Source organism: Cydia strobilella, chromosome 8 (assembly GCF_947568885.1).
Source record: "Cydia strobilella chromosome 8, ilCydStro3.1, whole genome shotgun sequence".
Classification (NCBI taxonomy): Eukaryota; Metazoa; Arthropoda; class Insecta; order Lepidoptera; family Tortricidae; genus Cydia; species Cydia strobilella.
In genome coordinates, this window is record NC_086048.1 from 9,568,598 (window position 1) to 9,591,988 (window position 23,391).

Genomic DNA, 23,391 nt, shown 5'->3' on the forward strand with positions numbered 1-23,391 from the left:
TAATGTTAAATAAATGTCATTATTAAATTAATGTCAACTTACCAACACAAGGAGAATATCCATAATCATAACCCAACAATGGCTCTACGGTATTATCGTCGCAACCCATAAGCTCAAACTTCAGACAAGCGTTGTCCATAAAGCTGATAATACCCAAAATAACAAATCTAGCTTGTACATATTTAGGCAACGTAATCATGGCCAATTCTCCGTAGTTTCCTGGATCTCTCATAGTAAGGTTGAAATTCGGGAAATACACGACGTAATTTTCGTTTTCGGCTTGTTTGTAGAAGAAGCGGATCTCAGTAGGGCGGCCTACAATATCTGAAGTTACAACACCCTTGACAAGAATAGCCTTAACTCTGTAAACTTTACCCAGGTCAACGCTAACATATGTAAATGCTTCTTGTTTTCCACACCAACCGGTTACTGAGTTGAGCCTGACATTTCTAGCCTCATAGTTAGGTCGTTCTGATGTAGCATTGATAGCCGAGTCGGGTATTCTGCCTGATGCTAATCCGAGTGGCCTGATGACTTTGCATTCTGGTTCGCGAATGCACGTAATAGGTCTAGGATTAATTAAAATGTATCCTGGTCGGGAGCAGCCAAACAATACTTCTGAGCCTTGTTCATAACTTCTTGCAATTTGGATGCCATCAGCAGGTCTGCCTGGGTCTTCGCAAACCGGTCCTTCGCATCTTAAATCGCCGAAATCCCAAATGCCATTGGCTTGGCACCTGACTACGTTGTCATGTTTGCTTGTTTGTCCAGCCAGTTTAAACGTATTTTGGCATCCGAAGAAGAAAGAACTTTGGTATCTAGTGTCAAGATATTGGCCATACTCTGCGCCAGGTGTAGGCATTGGGACACCGCAGTCTTTTCTTGGGCATTGTGGTTGGGCTCCAGACAGCCAATATTCCGGTAAACCCTGTAAAGAAAGTAGATATGATTAGATTGTTGAAATATGTCCTTAATATTTTTTAATAATTCAACTGTTTAAAATTATAGTCGTACCGGTTTGGGATCATAAACACACTGTCGAAATGATGACGTGATCGTGTTTCTTAGTTGACGTCCAGGCGAAGTGCAAGTGATTGTTACGTTGTCTCTGTATGGCAGAAGAACACTTTCGGGATCGTCTCTGATAACCTTTAGTCCGTCATTCTTATCATCAGAAAGAGTTACACAGCGTGCATCTGTAAATCAAACATAATTGTAATTAAAATGCTTTGCTCTTAGCAAGCAAGATAAATATTTTAATCGTAATACTTAGTATTTGGCTTACATTGACACTCTGGAGCCGTTCCGTTCCAAGTACCACTGGATGTGCAGAGAAGTGACGAGAACCCAGACATTACGTATCCGAAATCACATTGGAACTGAACAATGTCACCAAAATGATATGCGGATTTTGTAGAAAGAAGTTTTCCATTTTCAGGAGCGATCTGCGGTGAGCACATAACCGGCACACAGGATTTGTTTCGTTGATAGGTGTCACCATCACGTTCTCCAGTTTCAGATTTCTCGATACTGAATCCAGCAGTTCCGTTCGAGGCGTACAGGTCGTAGCCAATGTTACAGGCGCAAGAGAAGTTTCCAGGTCTAAAAAAAAAGAGTCAGTTAGTTACGTATATCTGATAGACCTATATATTTAGAAGTGGGTGGATATAGACCAAACTAAAATACAGTTAAAAGTCGGAAGCTTGAATTAGTTTTTAGTACTTGTAGTACTAATAAATGTGAGTAAAGGGGCATAATACATGTTAGGACAGAGTAATACTTACATGTTAATACATTTCTGCTCGCATCCTCCGTTATTTTCACTACATTCGTTAATGTCAGCACAGTCCAATCGTGCACATCCCATAACTTCCAGTTTTAAGCAAGGGGCGCCTACGTAGTCTTGAATTTTGAATTTGACGTATTGTGCTTCTATCGGCATTGGTAAATTCAGGACTGATAGAGTTGGTTCCAAAATGCGGAATTCTACAGCGGTACCATCGGGATTTGTGTAGTCTTTGAAAACATCCGTTAAATCATTCGTGTACTGTATTCTAATAGCTGACGTGAACGCAATGTTGCCGTCGGCTCGCATGACGCTCATGGTCCTGAATCCTCTTATGATCGTCGGTGCTCTTAAATCAATCAGGACCCAGTTGGCTCCTGCTTCCAAGTTGTTACCGCACCATCCTCCTCCATTATTCAAGCGAACCATCTAAAATTAAAAACAACAGTTATTAAACATGCACAGATTTTATAATTAAATAAATATTATAGGACATTCTTACACAGATTGATTAAGTCCCACGGTAAGCCCAAGGAGGCTTGTGTTATGGGTACTCAGACAATGATATATATAATATTATATATAAAGACTTAATATATAAATATAGTTTGTCAAAGGACTCTCTCATTTCTAATATAGACAGAATCATAGTATCTTTGTCTTATACTAGTACTAGCAACCAAAAGAAAAGCATGAGTATAGTTTTTTTGTTCTTATTTACTGACAAGATTTGCTTGACCAAAATTATTGAAATTTTTGCGTAATGTTGAATTATTAAGTTGACATGAATTAACAATGGTTTGCTAACAGTCTTTTAATAGTCTTATTTAAATAGTGCCGTCGATTGATTGGGAATGTCTATGAAACATTTTTTTTTAATTTGTATGTTACTTATATTATATTCTATTTATAACAGGAATAATTTATTTACGGTTAAACTTACCCCTTTGTGATAACCAGGTTCTGGAGTAGAAGTTGTTATTGATTCATCAGGTACAGCGCCATTGATTAGACCCAAATCCCCAACCGGTCTGCAGTCCATGCTTGGAGCAAATCCTGGGCGACAAGGGCAATAGAATCCACCTTGAGTGTTCTTACAATCCGTGGAAGCTGCGTCACATTGGCTGATCAGGCATTCATTGATGTCATCACATGTTGGTGGCGCATCGAATTCTTGATTTGGTCCACATTTTAGTACGCTAGGTCCAGTCAGTTTATATCCTGAAAATATTAAAATTGCAAATTTTTTACCTTCTCATGATTGGAAATTACATATTTGTTTTGGATTTGATAGTTCAGTAGGTAAAGTTACCTTTGAAACATTGTACACGCGCTTCGTCGCCGTACATGTAAACCCTCGTTTGGTCAACAATGAAACCGTTTTTGATTTCAGGGAACTTCGGGCACAGAGCCTTTGAGCAAGTAGGCACGTCACCGGACCATGTTCCGTTGCTCATACAAAGAAGCACTGGTTGACCTGATCGGACGTATCCTGGCTCGCACTCGTAACGGACAATAGTACCGTAGCTGCGGCCACCACCGTTGAGAATGGTCACATTTGCGTGAGAAACGTCTGGTAGGGCCACGCATTGAGACGCTAGAAAAAGGAAAATACTCCATTAGAATTCGTCAGTTATTAATAAATTCAATAGTATGTATATAAAAATTCAAAATGTTTACCAAGACAGGTTGGTGTCCTTTCCCATCTGCCATCAGACAAGCAAGATATCCTTTCAATTGGCTGTCCAGTGGGGAAAGCAAATCCGGCATAGCACTGGTAAGTTGCAACACCACGATAAGTAACATTGGTTGAGCCGATTGAGAAACCATTATCAATTTGTGGGACTGGGCCGCAATAAACCTCTGTAAAATTATAACATTGAATTATAAAATTAATTATTGTAAGAAACTAAAAACATTGTCAAGAATAAATAAGACATGTTAAAAAATATAATTTACCTTGGCAACTAGGAATGTATGTAGTCGACCATTTTCCTCCATTAAGACATTTTGTAGTGATTCGAGACTTTCCAGTAGCAAACTCTTGACCAATCGGACACGAGAAGGTCACGACTGTTCCAAAGGCGGTATCTCTGTTTGATGCTAAAGCACCAATGCCGGACTTCAGTGGTGGGCAATCTAAAAAAGGAAAAGCAAAGCGTTAATAACAATTTCGATTATTTCAGTGTAATAATAGAAAAAAACGAACAAGCGGTAGTAACATACCTGCTGAGAATGTCGCCTTCCACCCGGGTCCATTATGCAAAGCATCAGACACGAACCGTATTAACATTTCTCCGCTGGAAGCAGTTAATGTAATCCTTGGTTTAACAATGAAGCCATTATCCGAATGTAATCTCAAACCACTAGTGCTTGCTCCGTCAAAAACTTGTACAACATCAGACGGATGAATGTTGAACTCATCAAATTTCAGGGAAAGCGGCCCACCATTCGGGTTCTTTATCCTAAATAAACATTCTTGATTGTTCGGATAATTGCCAAGTCCGTATGCAGGCGACGTAAGTGTACCGTTAGCTGCGATAACAGTTGCTTTGCAACCTTGAGAGTATCTCATATTGAAGCCTTTTTTAGAATCACCTAGGCTCGTACGGAAGTACATGTAGAGGTGATTTGTAGTTGATACAACTACTTTCTGATTTTCCTCACCAGGTCCGGTTAACCTGGCAAGTACGGGACTAGAGGGAGTGTTTCCATCCTTAACAACAATGTAATCTCTATTCATACCTAGCTCTAAATCTTCTATTTCCAACGAAATTATTCTTCCCGCTTGTGCTTCAATAATGTACATACATTCTAAGCCTCCAGGGTAACCAGTCGGATAGCCAGGCGATGTCAATACTTGACCTTGTGGAGTGGCCCTAAGAATACCACCACAATTCGATGACTCAGTCTTCCAAGAGGCACGGAAGCCTTTTCTTTCTACGGATCCGTCTGTGCTGAATTTAATTATCATAAAGTTGGAAGCGGAAACAAATAGTTTATTCGATATGTCTTGTTTCCCTGATAATGTTGCTAGATTTACGGATTTATCTTCTGTTCTTCCGCCGACTAAGATTTGAACAGTGTCAAAGGTTTTTTCAGTTTCGAATTCCTGGAACTGCAGATGGATGTTTTGACCTTGTGGCCCTTCCAAGGTCCACTTACAATCGCTGAAAGCAGGATATTTATGAGGATAGTTTGGACTCTCTAATACATCTCCGCTGCTGGCCATATAGAAATGACATTCGGCTGCACAGTCCATTTCATCGGAAGCATCACCACAATCATCTTGCTTGTCACATTTGAAGGCTGCATTAATGCATTTTCCGTTAGAACAATGGAAGGTTCCTGAAACGCAACACAATTGTTTTGAGAATCGCATTGTTTACTTAAATAAAGATTGGTTCCGCTTTAATAACCAAAGCTTAACCTTACGTCTGCGTTTGTTTAGGATCCTGTACACATTTTTCAGTTTCCTTTCTGAATAATGTTTTTTTTGCTCTATATTACACGACTGAAGTTGAAACCCTCGATTTTAGTAGTCCACAAACATACGAAAGATTAATTCATTTTTTAATTACTTGTAAACTCACCAGAAGGGCAGGCATTAGCTCTGCACATGAAAGGTAGAAGACTTTCACATGTTGTAAGCTCCCAGGATTGGCTGTCGGCTGTGACATGGACGTCAACGCATTCTCCATCTTTAGGATTAGGTTGCCTTAGATCCCAGAAGCCTGCATACTGAGAGACGAGAGTGCCAGCAGCAGACTCCAGCGTGTTCGTCCTGAGGTCATCGACAGTTGCAAGTCCCAGCCAGTAGTGGTTGTTGCTAGGGCTAGCCGGCACCATGCTCGCTGTCATGTTGTTTTCCGTGTAGGTGTCTACGACCATCAGTTCGCTGCCATACCTGTAAATGTGCGTAGCGGAATCTTATTATCAGAGTTATATCACGATATTGACGATCGATACATTAACCTTAACCAATCATTATGTAAGTACCTAGTAACAATTTGTGTTATTTGGATACAATTTGACTTTTGTAAATTATCAAAGATGAATTGTTTCTTTTTACTACATAATGTTTATAAAAGTAATTTATTTATAAATGTAGGTAATCCACTTACCACTAACCATCAGTGTTAATATATATTAACCAATAAAAATAACACATAACACTCTTCTGTGTACAAAATAAAATTTTACTGACCTTCGACATAAGTCCGCCGCTTTCTCCCAGGAATGCCTGATGTTGAAAAATTTGTAACAGTGTAATCCTTTTAGCTCCCATCCTGAAAATAAATACAAAAAGATTTTAGTTTGCGTTGTGTTGTGACGTACGAAGGCTGTTACATTTTAAAAGCTATTTCGTGTTAATGTTCCCGATTGAAGACATCGCACCTAAGGTATGTATGTAATGTACTACTTGTGAACACTTGTACCTAATATGTAAAATATGTTTTAAAACATGTATTTATTATATTTCAAGAGAAACGTCACCAAGTAAATAAAAAAAAAGTGTGGGAACTACCAACAAATTATTGTGATAGTCACTTTTCTATCCGCGTTCGTTTTCCCATTATAAAAACAGTCAACAAGCTTGTCAGCGAACTCGTGAGAGGCAAGCTTGGAAAATGCTTGTAAAAAATACTTAGCATGCCGCTTTATCTATTATCTTTCACTGTCGTAAATAAACGGAATGAAGAAGAGTCGATTTGTAGTTTCAATACAAAATTGTGTTTACGTTGTATTTGAACTTGTCCGCATTTTGCGATCCACCTAAGCTATGTCTATGAAAACTTGAAAACAATGCGTGTAGCCTTATTGAATTTTTGAAAACATTACAACAGTATTGTATTTTTGAAATTTGCAAAAATAAACCATTATGAAGCTTGAAATTTATTTGCCAATATACCCACTAATGTAATCTTTATTGTTTTCGCACGTTAAAGTGTTGTTTACTAGTTTTACTATCCGAAAATCAATTTCACGAAAAATTTACGCTTGGGCCTGCGTAACCACATCCTAATTTATCAGGCCGATGGGTAAATCGAATGTGAACTACAGATTATACCGGCTTACATTGTTGATCAGCCAGACAAGTAGGTAAAAACGTTTCGCTAAATCTAGGCTTTGTACGAATAGTTATAATATGTTACAATAATTTTATTTAACTTTAAATCTTTATTTTATGAGTTTTTAAATCTGCATGAAACATTTATAGGGTATGGAAACTCATGGATGTTATTTTGCTATCAGGTTTATACAATAACTGCTTATAGCCCACTTGAATAAGTATGTGGATTCTTAAATTATTAAAAACCTATACTACCTACAATATAATAATAATAAAAGAATCGATTAGAATATAAATAGGTACGTGAATGTTTTCGGTGCTAACTTTATAGAGCTATTAAAACATTAGAACATCATATTATATTCCATTACAGTCAGCAGGCGACCCTTAATGGGATTTATGATTTTGTTAGAATTTAACCCTTATCATGGCAGAGGCGATTTAGTGACCACACTTGAGGAACTTAAATCATTTGTCCTATATTCAATGAGAAAGATTGATATTGAAATGAGAAGGTTCGGAATCGGGATAAAAGTTAAGATAGGAGCATAGAGCAATCGCCGCAGTATAAAATCTAAATATGTTGTATGTCTGAGGGTGTATGTTGCATGTTCTTTAGATAATGACAGGATAAGTAGTGTCCGTATAGCTATTTAGCGATCGGCTATAAGATACTGCGTAATATCATGCGATAAACGTGTCCACCACACTCCCATCACTCCCACACTCTTTATCACTCATCCATATAAGTGCGACAGAGACATATCTAGCGTTGCTACGGCGCTTACGGTGCAAACGATTGGCATCTTGGCTAGACCCTTTGGTATAGTAAAGTTTGTTCAATCAGACGCTAAAACAAAACAGCACAGAAGCAATCCCAACAGAAACCCGACATTATCATTCACACATCCGCGCGTTCGCGTTATAAAAGCAAATATCGTAAATAGAGCGTGATGGGTTTAGCGACCGATCGAAGACGATGGATGCACGGTTGCACGCACCAGTGCCGCCGCCGCCGGCGCAACCCGATGCAATGCCCGACCCACTTATGTTATGTTATTGCCGCTAAAGGTGGTCGCACACGTAACCACTCGGCACCGGACCGGCGCCGCCTCAACTCGAGCCGTCCAGTATTCTTTGTAAGAAATTGCATACTGTAACGCACACATATCGTCGAGGCGAGGCGATGCTGTTCCGATGCCGATATGTGTGGAATTTCTTACAAAGAATACTGGACGGCTCGAGTTGAGGCGGCGCCGGTCCGGTGCCGAGCGGTTACGTGTGCGACAACCTTAAATGCACTCGATTTCCGTTTATTAGATTTAAATATTCTGATGATTATGTCGTCCTAAAATACAACTAAACGACTCCAGTTAAACACAGAAGCATCTGCACAATTCATGTATTTAAATTTGTTTTTAAAGACCTATCGAATGATGCGATGCGACACGTTGATTATGACTGAAATTTTATTTATGGAGTACCCCTTAAAAAATAAATATATATATACATATATATATATTTAATTTTAACTTCTAAACTATTAAGTACAATAAGTACGGCTCACAAGAAATCCTATTCTAAATTTTATTAAAATATATATAGCTTATATGTAGATTTGGAGTAAGAATGGCTCTGACATAATACGTACAGATGGACGGATGGATAGATGGACCTGACGAAGCTATATGGGCTCCGTTTTTTGCCTTTTGGCTACGGAAAAGTAAAAAGAGTCAACATACCGGTTCGTCAAATTAAATAACACACTGATGGTTGATGGTTGGATGGTCACATACTTATACAGTTGTGTGCAATATAATAGCAGTCAATAATAAAATGAAAATTAGGGGAAAACTATAACTTTAGATCAATTATATTGGATCTTTTTTATTATTTCTTCTATAGTACTTGACATTGTTTCAAAATTAACTGTAACCTTTACTTAAATAATATTGGAAGTAAAAAGAATATCATGAAAACCGGCTTTTTTACTGTCTCGTGGAAATTCGTATAAAAATGTAGAACCCTATGAAAGAAATAGAATTGTGTAATTACTATAATTGTAATTGTAATAATCTTTGTTTGTTTGCTTGATAGTAGGAGATACGTTATATATGGTCGACCTTCACCGAGACCTTTCACCTTCATTTAGAAAGAAAAAAAAGGGTTTTTCCTTGTAACTTTTGAACCATCGATCCAAAAAAATATGAAAAAATCACAAAAAATGTTTTTGAGTTATCTCTAAAAGTCTTCCCTTCTTATTTTATTCAAAAGCCTGGCAACCCTTATTTGTGACCGGATTATCGCAGGCAACCCTATACCCCTGTATTTGCAATAAAATTACCATCATTTTGATATAAGTATAATTCAAGCGTCAGACAGATGAGTGCAATTTATCGATAAAAACTCACCTGTTTAAACACGGCAACCACATAACAGTGACCGGAAAAAGATAGGCAACCTAATTGATTCATGTTGTACAAGTTGTATACTTTCCAGTCAGTTGTATACGTTACAGTTCGTCAGACAAGTCGGTGAAATTTGAAGAAATTTTTTTTTTTAATTTATTAAAAATAGCCTTGACCATATTTCTTTAGGCAACCCTATTTATTTTTGTTCAGGAACATATTTTCTTTCATAAAATATAAGTTTCATCCGTCAGACGTCTCGGTGAAGGTCTACCATATATGTATAACGTATCTTAGGCTATAAGGCTCTAAATGATAGTGCCGCCCATGACAAACCAAGTAGTAATATAATTTAGGTTTCTGTATCTAATTTAAGACATTCCGTTGTCAACTAGAACCACCTTTAGCACTTGCGGTGACCGCGAAACTCAGCTTAATTTTCGATTGAATCGAATCGAAATGCTCGTTCACGACTACTCAAATTAATTACTCATTTTCCTCCAAATAAATGCGAATGCCATAATAGCCAGTTAATTAATACAAATGAAACTGACGTTTTTACTGTTATACTTAATTTGTTAACTTGTTTAATTTGTGTTACAATGAGCATCGAATATTATAACTATCTGTATGTACTTTGTTTATTTGTTAAGCAAGGGGAATTTATTAAAACCATAAACATAATCAATAACGAACTCACAATAAAATGTAACCTAAAATTAAAGTTAAACAATGATACATAACTCGGAGCAGTATATGTTGTACTACCAGCCACTAATACATTTGTCAACTTTGTGCTTTAAAATATCAGGAAAACTCTGAAGTAAACATTAGTTACTCGGCAAATCTTCTCGTCGTTGAAATAAGAAGTCTATATTTATAGAAGACGCCTGATGTTTATACATACATATATATGTATATATAATGTTATGATCTGTAAAAACCTCTCCATCATTAACTCAAAATAATATATCCAAGAATCACTTGTATTATATTACAGGTAATATTTCCTTGATCGTAACTGCATTCTATTCCCATGTGGCGTCACGGAAGAGCTCTCGTATAACTGTCGACTGGCGACGTATCGGTGCATAGGTCGAGTTTCGATGTCCAACCGACACGGTCTCTGCCGTTCAATTGTGTGGAGTGCCCTCGTGCAACCTTCAGCCTTGCAAAGGATCCACGGATACGTTAGTTTACCGGAGATTGAGTTACTGCTTGTTGTGACCAATTCTGATAAAGTCACATTTAAGATAGCTTTTGAAATATTAAAGAACGGGAATTTTCATGCCATTTACAGTAGTTATGCGTGTTTGAAGATGTATTACTTGAATCTTACCATTTAGAACATAAATGGGAAAGTTTTGTATTCAACCCGCGATCGCTCTGAGATTAACTTCCGCATGCAGAATTTTTCCAATTAATCGATTGTTTGTTTTTCTCGTCATGGTTTAGTTGTTAAATGTTGAATAAGAAAGTAGAATGTCGTACTGCGACTAGCTGAAGTAAAGTCAGTCACGATAAAATGATAACACATTTTTTTCGCTTCCTGTATTTGAATTATCATCTAACTAGTAATAAGTAAGATTATTTGTTAATTACACAGAATACGAGTGGACTCTTTTTCGCGTGTCATAAATAGAAATAAAAACTTAACCCTCTTACTCGTACCTACGCGGTTTTATAGGTACTCGATATTTTATTGCTAGTTTAATGATTGGTTTATCTATGTTGTAATAGACGTCAAATAAACATGAAAATAATACTAAAGCTAGGTTTACTGAAGTAGCCAGGAGGTTGCGGCCTTCGGTCACGCTATATATCTAACCTTTAAACGTGACTTCTAATTCTAAGAATTAAAGGATTGTCAACCTAATAACACCCTACACATCTTACGTACAGTCATCATCAAAGTAGCGGTTCAGACTACGTGTCAAAAGTATCTAGCATTCTAAAATAGCTTATTAAAGAAAGATACATCTCTATGTTAGACTGTAAAAAATACCTTTAAACGTGAACTGTAGAGATTTATCCGTATTTGGAAACGTTATCCAGGAAGGCAGATATACTTTTGGTGCGTTGTTTCATCCAGTACTATTGATGCTTACTGTACAACCAATGAATCTTTGGTCTTGGCAATTTCCAAAGGTCTTCATTTTAAGTTAGCTCAGTGTATTTATTTCTATCTGAAAATGAGGAAAGCGGTTTAAACGGTTAGGTAAGTTTTGAAGTAGTTCCGTCTGAATCAGTCGTCTAGTTAGGTTAGAATCGACGCATTTAGTGGAATCAATGTTCCGTGCCCACTGCATTAAATCGGATTCAATTTCAGCTAGTCCACACTTGTGTTGGATTGTCAAAGGATACCTATGTCACGATAGCAATGGACAATTACCTACTTAAAATGAACGTTGTTGGTGGTTTGACATTTATATGTAGAAGTATTTTTTGTTTAGAATTACTTACAAATGTTTTGGATGAAAGTTTCGTTTGGCTTTCCGCCAGCGAAAACATACGTAACACAATTCCCATTTGGACATTCGTCGTTATTGTTATCTCCCACAGTTACCTATAGGATTTTTTGGCAAATATAGCAATTGGTACAAACATGCATTTCTCAAGAATAACATGGTGATTAATACTGATTTAGTTATTTAGAAGCTAAAAGAATAATGGTTTATTTTGCGTGATAACGTTACGTACGTGTCAATTTGTGTCTAACAGTAGATTGATCATATAATATCGCATTAAAGGCATCAGTGACTCAAGCTAGCAGTGCATATGATGGAGTCACCTTTCACTCATTAGGTACATTTGCCTCCAAGGCTCTTTGACGCTCAATTGACTCCGCCTATACAAAGACCACATTGTCTTGTCCAATAAAACAATCGATAAGTACTAAAATAATTTTGTAACTAACGGTACTTTTCACAGAAGTTATTATGAGTTTAGTTGAGTCGCGCATTGTAAAAGTTGGTATAAATATTTTTTTCTGCATAAACAAGGATCAAACTTAATTAGTAATCGTCTCTGACATAATCGATGACCACTTATTCTCACTGAACAGTTAAATAAACAATTACGTTTACCTCTCATTACCTCCCGCGTAGTAATAGTACAAGTTACTATTGTCTCTGCACAGCATCAAGCGCCTTACTAAACAACTGACCCAGATTGTAATGCTCCAAATCTCTTAGCTGATGCGTGCCAAGTTTAGAGCCAACCTAATAGGACCACGGCTCTACCGACATGACAAGGTTTAATGCCCCATCATTAAGCTGTTCACATCTCGTGACATTGGGCTTGATTCTGATTCGCGCACTGGATTGACACATTTTAACCAGACGTGACGGTACATTAAAGAAAACCAGGTACGAGAGTAATTTGCATTTGCAGGAGACACGTCGATTTCAGTTGCATATATTTCAGCGTAAATGCGCGCATGGACGCGATTGGTTTAAGACTACCTTTTCATAAACAAATAAAGTTAAATTATTGAAACTAAAAGTCGCGACAAGGGGATATAATGAAGATTATATCCCCTTGACAAGATATACATAGGTACTTGAACGTCATATTTACTAACTCGCTTGCACTTCCGTTCTGTGTTCGTCGAATAAAAATAAAAGAACTAACAACTTCTGAAGGTTCGACATGGTGAAGCCATTCTACGGCTGTTTGCAGTTCGTCAAAGAAAAACTTAGATCCTTTACGGCGTTTGGGGTACGATTTTCAAGTAGTGGAAAATCTTTGAAATTTTAATGTGGGTACCTAAAATTGCAATATGATTAAAATAATTTTAATAAAAGATATTAGATTCATCATATTTTATGCAAGCAGAAGGAGCTATATATATATTTTTTTTTATTTTTTTTTTAAAGGCACATATACATAATTAATTTCAAAATTACTCGCCAAACTGCATATGCAGTTTGTTGGCGAGAAAGCGCTCTTTTTTACAATTTTATGCACCTACTTAAGTTGCTATCGCACTATGCTTACCCTAAGTTTGACATTAGTTAGTCTTAGAAAAAATATACCTATATAACCTATATGCCTAGATAATTCTTATGAGTCACTTAGCGTCATTGTATGATGTAATGTGACCTTTACGGCCATGTCTGGTGTGCTTTGCGATTTTACAATACAAACTACCCATATCTAATTTATTTTAACGCTCGAATAAAGTTAGGCAGCGACAAAACGCAATTTAAAGCTCTAAATTAGAACAGCGTGCGAAATACACTTTTCATTCGTCACAAAATTAGAGTTAACAATTTTACTCGTTGCGCATATCATAAAATGTAGTGAGTTTATTTGATAACGGTGGTTAATCTGATATAAGTGCGAAGTGATTAAATTGTGTAGGTAACTGGTAGCACAGGCCTGCCCGTTGTAGGCTAACGGTAAGACTTGGTGAAACTAGTAGTATTGAGGAAACTAAGGCTGTAATTACGATGGCTCGATATGCGGGTGTGCGCGGACCCTTGCTTTTAATTAAACTTGCAACATATTAAAATCGTGGCCGTAACTGTATCCTACGCTATCTAGTGCTAACTTATAAACTTAGTCTGCAAGTTTCTAGTCACTAAGATTGAGTTTTGATTGGAAAGTTTCTCCTAGCTTTGAATAAAAGGAAAGATGTACGGTACGAGTAGACTTTTAAGCTTTAAAAAGACGGAGAGCGTTTTGAACAAGACTTAAATCATAGAATATCTGAGCATGCTGTGTTCTGGTAGACAGGCATAAGATAAATGCGACCTACGAAACTGACAGCGCACCTAACCGATGTAGAGGAAGCGTCAGCACTATTGTTGGCTGTGTATATAGATATGTTGAAGTCTTAACGAGCGCAAGGAGTGCCTTGTCAGCTGCGTTTATCTTGAGGCTTCATAACTCGGCTCGGTCGGTGAAAGCGTAGGAATTCCTGCCTCTTATTGAACAATAGAAAAGGCACAACGTCGTTTAGAACAGCTTGATCATCTACGCTTGAACATCGTATTACTCATGAATAAAAAAAATGATTTGCCTCCGTCGGCTTCTGTCTATCGTGACGTTTATATTGAAAGATAGATGAACCAATTGAAACTGACTAGTCCATTTGGTAGATCAATTATCTCAAATACTGTAGATACAATGCACAAACTAAATACTGCTGATTGAATTCTAGAGGGCTAATAGGAACTTGACGCAGTACATATATTATGCGTAGCGTGTCTACAGCGGGTTGCGGATTGCGATTACGCCAAGCGTTTTGTGGCGTAAACGGCATAGAGCAGTGGCGTATTTTAAGATTTGGCGCCCTGGCTATACTATTAAAAAGATTTGCCGCCAGAAACTGATCATGTGACCAGCTCTCCGCTCAAGCTTTGGCCCTAGTAAACGCTCCTGCATCAGCGTATTTCAAGTTTTGACGGACAAATAAAACAAGAAGACTAACAGTGTATATACAAAGTTGCCGTCGCCCCTCCAATATTCAGCATTCAGCGTCATCTATTAAGGGAAGTTCTAGGTCTAAGCGCAGTTACTATCAGGAAAATACTGACACGAGGAGGAGGTGCAGTTGCCTAAATACTGCGGCTGTTAGGTTGGTTTTTTGGTTTTAATAAATCGATGTAGTCAATCTGTCCCCACCATCCCTGTGCCTGGCTGTCCAGTTAAAAGTTGAGCTTCGTTTGCCTTGCTTCACGGAATCTTTAGAGGGTATTTCTCGTTTGTTTGTGTTCAACAACTGCAGGTTAATTTGTTATTGTTTGAAGACAAACTTTCCTTGTTTTCCAATTATACTAATGAAAGCAAGTAAGGTTTTGGTATCGAGACTCTAAGACTTAAGTAAATATTTTAAACTAAAAAGAATCTTTCTTTTAATTTGATGTTTTTTCCGTAGAGTGGATTAAATAGAATCCTCGAACCCTCGGTTTAAGTTTTGAAGAACAGTCATTTGTTAAAACCGCACTTTGGCATTAGGTCGCCTTAGACATCAGGGCCACTTGCACCATTCACTAACCTGGGGTTAACCGGTTAAACCTGGAGTTACCATGGTTACCAGTACAATTTGACACTGAGTTAACGGTTTAACCGCTTAACCTCAGGTTAGTGGGTTAAACTATAAATCATGTGGGATTTCCTCTAAAAGCTTGGTATGTACTTCAATTATAGGTTTCTTTACAAAAACACTTAGGTAATTGCTTGTGGAAATGCACGTCGGTGGCAAACATGCATACGGCCCGCCTATGGACACCTGCAACTCCAGAGGTGTTACAAGCGCGTTACTGACCCTTTAAAAATCTGTACACTCCTAATAGAATCCCACATACTTTAGACCCGATGTGAAACAAATATTCCTAATTGTGAAACGAATAAAAAAAGGTTCATTTATAAACGCAGCTAAAGTTTGAGGTACCGACACCTTCGTTTATGTTTATGACAGCAAACTCACGTATACACTCTTCATTGGAGTTAAATTAATTCATGACTCAAAATTGATGGGGGCTGTATCAACAGTGTACAAATAGACGCGTGCCAACAGGTGCAAATCTATTCTCAGATATGGCGGTACTTAGCAAAATTGAATTTATAATTAGACAACGCGTTAGATTAATTGGAATTCTAGTTAACCCTAATCTCTAGCTTATAATAATAATAATAATATTCTTTATTGTGCACAATGAAACATGATTAAATACAGCAAATTAACATAAAAAACTAAGCAGCAACAGGCTTATATTGGAGATTTGGTAATATCTACAACGTCTTATTTGATCGGTGGTTATGTTGTCCTTTGTGTATTTCATGATGGTATTATATTCTCGATTAACATTTATTAATCCGTCGTGATGTGTTCAATCGAAACAGATTATATCGACCCACGACAATTAAGCTTGCGGGTCCTCGTTAGGTACGTTATGTAGTCTGATGATACAATATTAGAACACTAACTTGCTCAGGCTGCGGGCAGAATCAAATGGTATCAGGCAGGATTACCTGGCTAACAGCTTTGCGTCTTAATCACCCGACGTACGATGTAATTAATTCAGCTGCCGCATAACTGCCCACCGCACGATGAGCCAAAATGTCACAGGTTTCATCTCGCCCGATTTAAACCTTATCGTATGGTCTTAAGATCCTGGCCAAATTGGATATTTCGGCGACAGGAACTTAGGGGGAACCGCAAATGTTAGAACAAAGCCATGCCGCGTTCCAATCAAATGAGTGCTTGATTGATATATATTCCCATAGGTTTAGTCGCTTTGAGTGGATAAAAAAAATGCAGGATTCATATTTTTTTGATGGACATTTCAGTGATATCCGTATAACAGATACAAAAAAACATTAGGGGTCCAATCTTTTATGATTTATAACGTTTAGTCCAAAGGTAATGACATAATGTGAAGTTTCCTCTAATGATAATGAATCACTGCCCACGCTGGTTGATGATGAAAGTAGATTTAGTTGAGTGGGATATCGGCCTTCATCTTTAACAGGTGTGTAGATTATGCAAGTGGGAACAAAAGACTTGCTAATTTGTCCTAATGGATCTGCGTTTCGGCGTTGATGTTGTAGTAATTGATAATTCACAAAGGCTTGGCAAATGCACATTAAAACTGAAAGCTAGGAATTTAATATTTCTATATAGTCACAAATGCTACGATTAAATGCGATAGAAATCCTGTAGCGGCAATGTTGACTGTTTTTTTTTTGGGATCGTGATACTTCGATCACACTATTTAACCACTTTTATCTGTCAAGTTTTATCTAATATACGACGGGGATGAGCTGAATATCAGCAATTCAGCACCTTACTAATAGGGAAGGTACTAAAAAAAAAAGATCCCGTTAGAATGACATGATGGAATGCAAGGTACGTCGTTTAAAGTATTTGCGCATTAAAATACCGTCACCACTACCGAATATAAGATGACACACGCATATCTTACAAGGTTCATACGTTGTATGGTATAGGTACGACACAATGTTACAATTGCGGTCGCCGTTTTTAAAGCTCAACGTTAGCATATAATGGATCGTGTCAAACTTGAACTAATATGTAAGTTTGAATTTGTACAGTACGTAGAAACAATGTTCAAATTCCCTAAATGGCAAGCTATTCGCTTTCATTTGAAAAGTATTTGAGTAGAGTATGCATTTTTTCAGTAACGTTAGTAAACTTGTGGGGAACAGTAAGCACATCTGATTTGTGTAAATTAAGAATATTAGGTAGGTACCTATATTTGTTAAAAATTTGAAAAGCGAAAGAGCATTAAAACAACAGTAACGTACTACCGTACAGAATCATAAATTGTGGCTAATTTCTACTTGGCGCGTTGCAACTTACACATTTAAATATAATTTATTGTTACCGTTTCATTCCAACTTCATTATTTAAATTACAAACTCAAAACTTTTCTCTTGTTATGTAAGTAGTAGGTAGCCATAACAATTGTCCTTGCTTACAAACTGTTTATATAAATTTATTAAATTCAATATGATATCCTACAAAGTTTTGATACTTACTTGACTCTAGATTACAAATCGTCTTTAAAGATATCTAACATTGATGCGGTTTTAACTCCCCCTGCCACTGACTATAATAACCGACTTGGTATCACATTACATCTCTAAACTTTTTTGTAGTAGAAGTATTGCGTTGCGAGACTGGCATCTTTTTACATGTAATGTTCTTGATGGGATTATACTGTCCGTACTCTAATTTCTAGCCTTTTAAAGCTTACTCGAGTATCCCCTTGGGTATTTTCCAGTTTGAAAATTTACCCTAATTCTGTTATAACCGGATTAAGCAACAAACTTTTTCGTTTTGTAATATATATAAGTTCTCGGTCTATCTAACTTTGGTATGAGTACTTATTCAAAATTAATTGAAAAATCATAAATTGTGTTTTAGAAGGGCCACGAAATTTTAGTTATCTAACAGTATTTTGCTCAAATGGGACTGGGCCGGTCACGTCTGCCGCATGCATCCAGTCCAGACAGATTGGCTAGCGTAGCTACCAAGTGGATGCCAGAATAGGGGCGCGGACGCGGCAGGCCCAGACGGAGATGGCGGGACGACCTAGACACCTTTCTCAACAACTGGCCGGAGGAGGCACTATATCGGGAGTCGTGAAAGACAAGGGGAGATGCCTTTGCCCAGCAGTGGGACACCATAATAGGCTAGTAAAAAAAAAAACAGTATTTTAATATTCGTCTTCGTTATATGTGGTACAAATGTATAAGTAAGAACCACAAGGATACCCTAACTCAGTAAAATAATCATTTTAAAAGTCCCCGGCAAGCTCGGCCGAATTTCACCTTCCCATACAAACGGAGTTTCGTTCTCATTTTAAAACTACGTGTTGGATTGTAATAAAACTGTACACATACAATGACATGAGGTATATCTAGTCCTGTAATTAATTTATACAGCTCCAGTTTATAAAACAAACGAAATAGAGCAAAAAGAAGTTTTGTATGAAAAACTTAAATTCGCTGTAGTGTTTTAACTATGGTATCTGAAGCTACATTAACTAATTACAGGACTAGATATACTTTATCCTATTGTAAGTACAAAGTTTCAGAGCAATCTAGCTAGTCGTTTTAAAATGAGAGCGTAACTACGTTTGTATGAAGAACCGGGCTTGCTGGGGACTCTTAACCGCCCTAAATTACCTTCTAAAATTATTATTCTCAACGCCCCAGGCTCATACAGAGATAATTCGATAATTAAGTCTTGGAATGTAGTCGTGGCTCCCGGAGATTAATCCTTGAGTTTGGGATCTAAACACACAGACTCGTCTCAATCCCAACTTTGAATTGACTCAATCTGTCTGCAGCCACATTCTTAGTCGTGCTTGTTTCGCGTAAACACAGATGCGAGACGAAAGCCGTGATTGCATTAACACCTACCAAGGTTGTTTATAATTTAACGAAGCCGTGACGACTCCCTGCTTTCAATTCCTATAAAATGCCTTACAAAGGACGATTTTATACACGATGTCATAACGTAGCGAAATACGACACATTAGCAGAAGTATGTTAGAAAATGCAATTGATACCTATTGATTACTCGGAAGATGCTGAGGAGTAACAAGACTCGATAAAGTGAAAAAATAATACAACAGAGGTAGTTACAAAGTTGCATCCATCACAGACAAAGTCACAGAAAGTAGGCTTTGCTGGTATGGCGACGGAATGAGACGCCCCGAAGGCCACGTAGTTCGGTAAGCCTTGGCATTGCCGAACAGGGAAGCGAGCAGACAAGGAAGACCACATGGTGATATACAGTGAACCGCGACTTGGAACGAGCCTAACTTACCCCAAAGACAAGCCGTCCTGGCGCATGAGAACGAGGAGAGCCGACCCCAAATAATGGGATTAAAGCAAAGAGAAAGAAGAAGAATAGATACCTATTGATTACTCTAATTCATAACTCACTGTTACTTTGTTACTTTGTTATTAGAATTAAATGCCTTGCGGTAGTTGCGGTACGAAAACGTTATTGATTGTAAACGATATTTAAACGTGACGCAGGTTTCATAAAATGATTTTTGGGCGATAAAATCCAACACAGAGTAAAAGGTAATTCGTAAATGCGTGATTCGATAACTGAGCTTCACGGTTTAAAAATCGGTAATTTAATAGGAATATTATTTAATTCATTTTCAATTATAGATTCCAGTACCTAACCAATTTAATGATAGTTACTAAAAAAATATATTGTAAAAAGTGATTTAAAGACCATTATTTACCTGAATGAAAGTGGATACCTTCTATGTATCTTTGTGCGTTGGCGCATGAAAATGACGATTTCCCACGTTTCAGTACTTTGGGCCTCTTAGATAAAAGATATGTTTTGTTTACGGCACCGTCAAAGCTATAAACTGATTCAACAGATAACTAAGTCGAAAAAGACTGCGACATCAACATTACGATCGTATACGAAAGAGTATCTTAGGAATGAAATGTTCCGTCGAAGTATACGAAACCAGTTTAAGATTACACAAACAAGAACTTAAGTTAACCGCTCGGTGTGCCTGTGGGGAATTTCCTCCACTAATTACGAGGGTGATGAAAATCAAGTACGTTCCAGGGAATAATTCCTTAACGGCTTGGCTCGACGTGACACGGGGCAGTGACCTGTAAATTCATTATAGGCGCGGCTGACACATTGCATCGTTATTGCTCGAGTATCAGTCCTGCGGTTGCATCAATGTAACAACAGAGAAATTATTTTTCCTGATTTATAATCATGCATCATTTTAAGCCCGGATTTACGCGCCTATATATAAGGATACCTGTGGCACAAGTTTTTTTTTATACAATTTAAAATGTAACTAATAAAATTCCGAATAAAAACGCATGCTAGTTCATTGCCTAAATTAGCTTGAATTACTCAATTATAGTCATTTTGTCTAGACCGTCTAGACTTCATGGCCGTATCGTTGTTAATTAGAAGGCGTAATGTTATTACAACCTCTTAATAGTCATCGTTATTTAAACCAAATAAGGATTTTAATTTTTTTTATGTTAATCTGTCCTTGGTTAACTAGAAAATATTTGCAACAGAGCTCAAAGTTATTTAACATTGCAATTTAATATTTTTTTTAGGTTTGCCAACAGGTGCAATAAAAAATACTTATAAATGACAAGTTATAAAATAAGATTGAATAATTTCACAGTTTAGACTCACTTGTTTTAGTCACTCGCGCGACATGTGAAAGAAGACCTAGGCTCTCCGAAACATGTCGCGCGAGTGACTAAAACAAGTGAGTGTAAACCGTTAAATTATTTAATGTTAGTATGTCTTACAACAGTTTAAATTCGAAAATAAGATTGCTTGAGTATTCACCCAATTACTCGTACAGGCAAACACGGCATGCATAACAGATGTTGCTTACATATGTCTTTTTATCCTATTAAGTACTAAAGTTAATGAATATAGGAAAATTATTTTTTCACCTCAGCAGCTCGAACAAGCCTACTTTCGTCACGCCCTGGAGTGAGGAAAGTGCGACTTTCCTCACTCCAGGGAGTGAAACAATGTAACTTTTTAATTTAGTGAAGGCCATGAACTTCATACTTTTATTAAAAAAAAATTATGGTACGGTACGGTACGGTACGGTACGATCCGGTCCGGTCCGGTCCGGTCCGGCCCGGTCCGGTCTCGTCTCGTATCGTATCGTATCGTATCTTATCGTATCGTACATATTATAATACTTTTTTTTTCTGTTTATTCTGTGTAATTCGAAATACCATTTAACCTTTAATATGTTCTCACTACTGAGGTGAAAAATTATGTGTGCAACACGAGAGCAAAGTTATTTTACATCTCGTGTTTTTGAGTCCCTCGCTACGCTCAAGATTCTACCTTAGAATCACTCGCTTCGCTCGTGATTCAATTATAGAATCTTTCGCTTTCTCGGGACTCAAAGTAAACACTCGCAAGTAAAACCAACTTTCCTCTCTTGTTGCACAAATAACTATAGTATTTATTTTTATTTTATTAGCCCAGTGCTGTTTAGGAGTATAGAAAATATAAAGTCACTGATCAGTCATAATATAAAGCGGCAATGCGGATATTTGCGGATGCACAAGGTTGTAATCGAAGAGCTCGGAGCCATTTCACTCGATTCGAGTGAATCACCTCAGTTCAGTTGACCTTCCACGCGACATGAGTATGGCTTCGAATATTGGAACTTTCTAGTCTGGAAAATATTATGAGAATCTTCTAGAACTTCTTCGCTGGACCGGGCGAACATGAAATGAATGTAAATTGTTCCAAAATCGTTCCAAGCTTTGTGCTCGGAGTCACATAAGAACTCGACGTATGTTTATGTAGAGACATATGCAGATCGCAGAAAAGGAACCATAGCATATAGCACTTGTTGAACATGCACATTATAAACTTGTACACACCTACGTTTGCACCTTTGCACGCGTCTTTATAAGTAGAAACAGACATTTGGCGGTGTATTCAAAATTGTACTTATTAAAATTGTTCACTATTCGCGTAGGAAGCTCAGTTGCAACACATAATGCGAGTATAAAGTTCTCTTTGGCATTGTTCAAGCTGTTTATAAATAATTACACGTGTACCCACGCTCCTTGGTTAAAACAATGTGTACCTTAATGTTATTATGAACCCTCAAATTGCTTAGAAATAGTGTACAACTAGGACATTGTGCGGTTAGAAATTTTAAGGGAGGTTTGGGCTTGCGGATTAGAATAATGTATTTATTTAAGGCTTTATTAATATTTATGAAGAAGAAACTGTGGGTACTGTTTATGATAATATCTATTGTTTAATTTTGAATTATGCACCAAACTAAGTAAGTTCTCAATACAGATTAAATTATTACGGAATTTGGGTGAAATAGCATTTACAATAACAAAAGAAAAAACAGAACTAGGTACAGATATAACGCATAATATCCGTACCGACCAGACTACTATAGTTAGTTGCGTAAGTAAATATTAATTGCACCAATAATAATTATACATTTTACATACATAATTCATTATGAATGAAATGAAAGTAAGTACATTATTTAATTAGTTCACTGTTCATGACATTGATACTTGCACAGAATGTGCTAGTGAAAATAAAACAAGGTAATAAATGCGGACTATTTTAGTTAACACATTAACTTTAGTTACGAGTAGATTGTAATGTGTGGCCGCATTGTCGTTAATATTAATAATATTATTCATTGCTCTTTAACCGTAAAGCAAATGTTCATGTTAAATATGGTAGAAATTAAATTAGAACACAATATTATTCAGTTACACTTACCATTTGGACACGTGAAGAGATTACCCTGAAACAAAGAATGCATACATTAGTTTATTGTTAAACGCACCTAGGTGTTTAAGTTGCCTAAATATGCAAAAAGGCAAAATTAAACGATGCATTTGTTAAAATACCTCTAGGTATACAGTTGATTCGAAATTTACATTGAATTCAATACAAGATAACTCCGTATAAGATAAGTAAAGTCTAAGGAAAAAACGTGCCTCGAAATATCAAGAAAAAGTTTTACTCGAATAGATGGCGCCACACCTTCGGCCTACTCGTATACAGGGCTAGATGGCGTTGACGACACCGTTTGATATTTAACAATTTTAACACA

The 23,391-nt window shown here is 37.1% G+C and overlaps 1 protein-coding gene across 2 annotated transcripts in view; it reads right to left on the reverse strand.

Moving 5' to 3' along the window:
• LOC134743601 (uncharacterized) overlaps positions 1-23,391 on the reverse strand; it is a 106,902-nt gene that overhangs the window by 18,479 nt on the left and 65,032 nt on the right. For both annotated transcript variants that reach the window (XM_063677161.1, XM_063677160.1), the window contains exons 3-14: positions 23,055-23,079; positions 5,994-6,075; positions 5,380-5,693; positions 4,013-5,134; positions 3,746-3,925; positions 3,467-3,649; positions 3,099-3,383; positions 2,730-3,007; positions 1,785-2,215; positions 1,286-1,602; positions 1,015-1,196; positions 43-928 (exon numbers count right to left, since the gene is read on the reverse strand). In XM_063677161.1, coding sequence (XP_063533231.1) covers positions 43-928; positions 1,015-1,196; positions 1,286-1,602; positions 1,785-2,215; positions 2,730-3,007; positions 3,099-3,383; positions 3,467-3,649; positions 3,746-3,925; positions 4,013-5,134; positions 5,380-5,693; positions 5,994-6,075; positions 23,055-23,079 — 4,285 coding nt within the window. The remainder of the gene's footprint in view (positions 1-42; positions 929-1,014; positions 1,197-1,285; positions 1,603-1,784; positions 2,216-2,729; positions 3,008-3,098; positions 3,384-3,466; positions 3,650-3,745; positions 3,926-4,012; positions 5,135-5,379; positions 5,694-5,993; positions 6,076-23,054; positions 23,080-23,391) is intronic.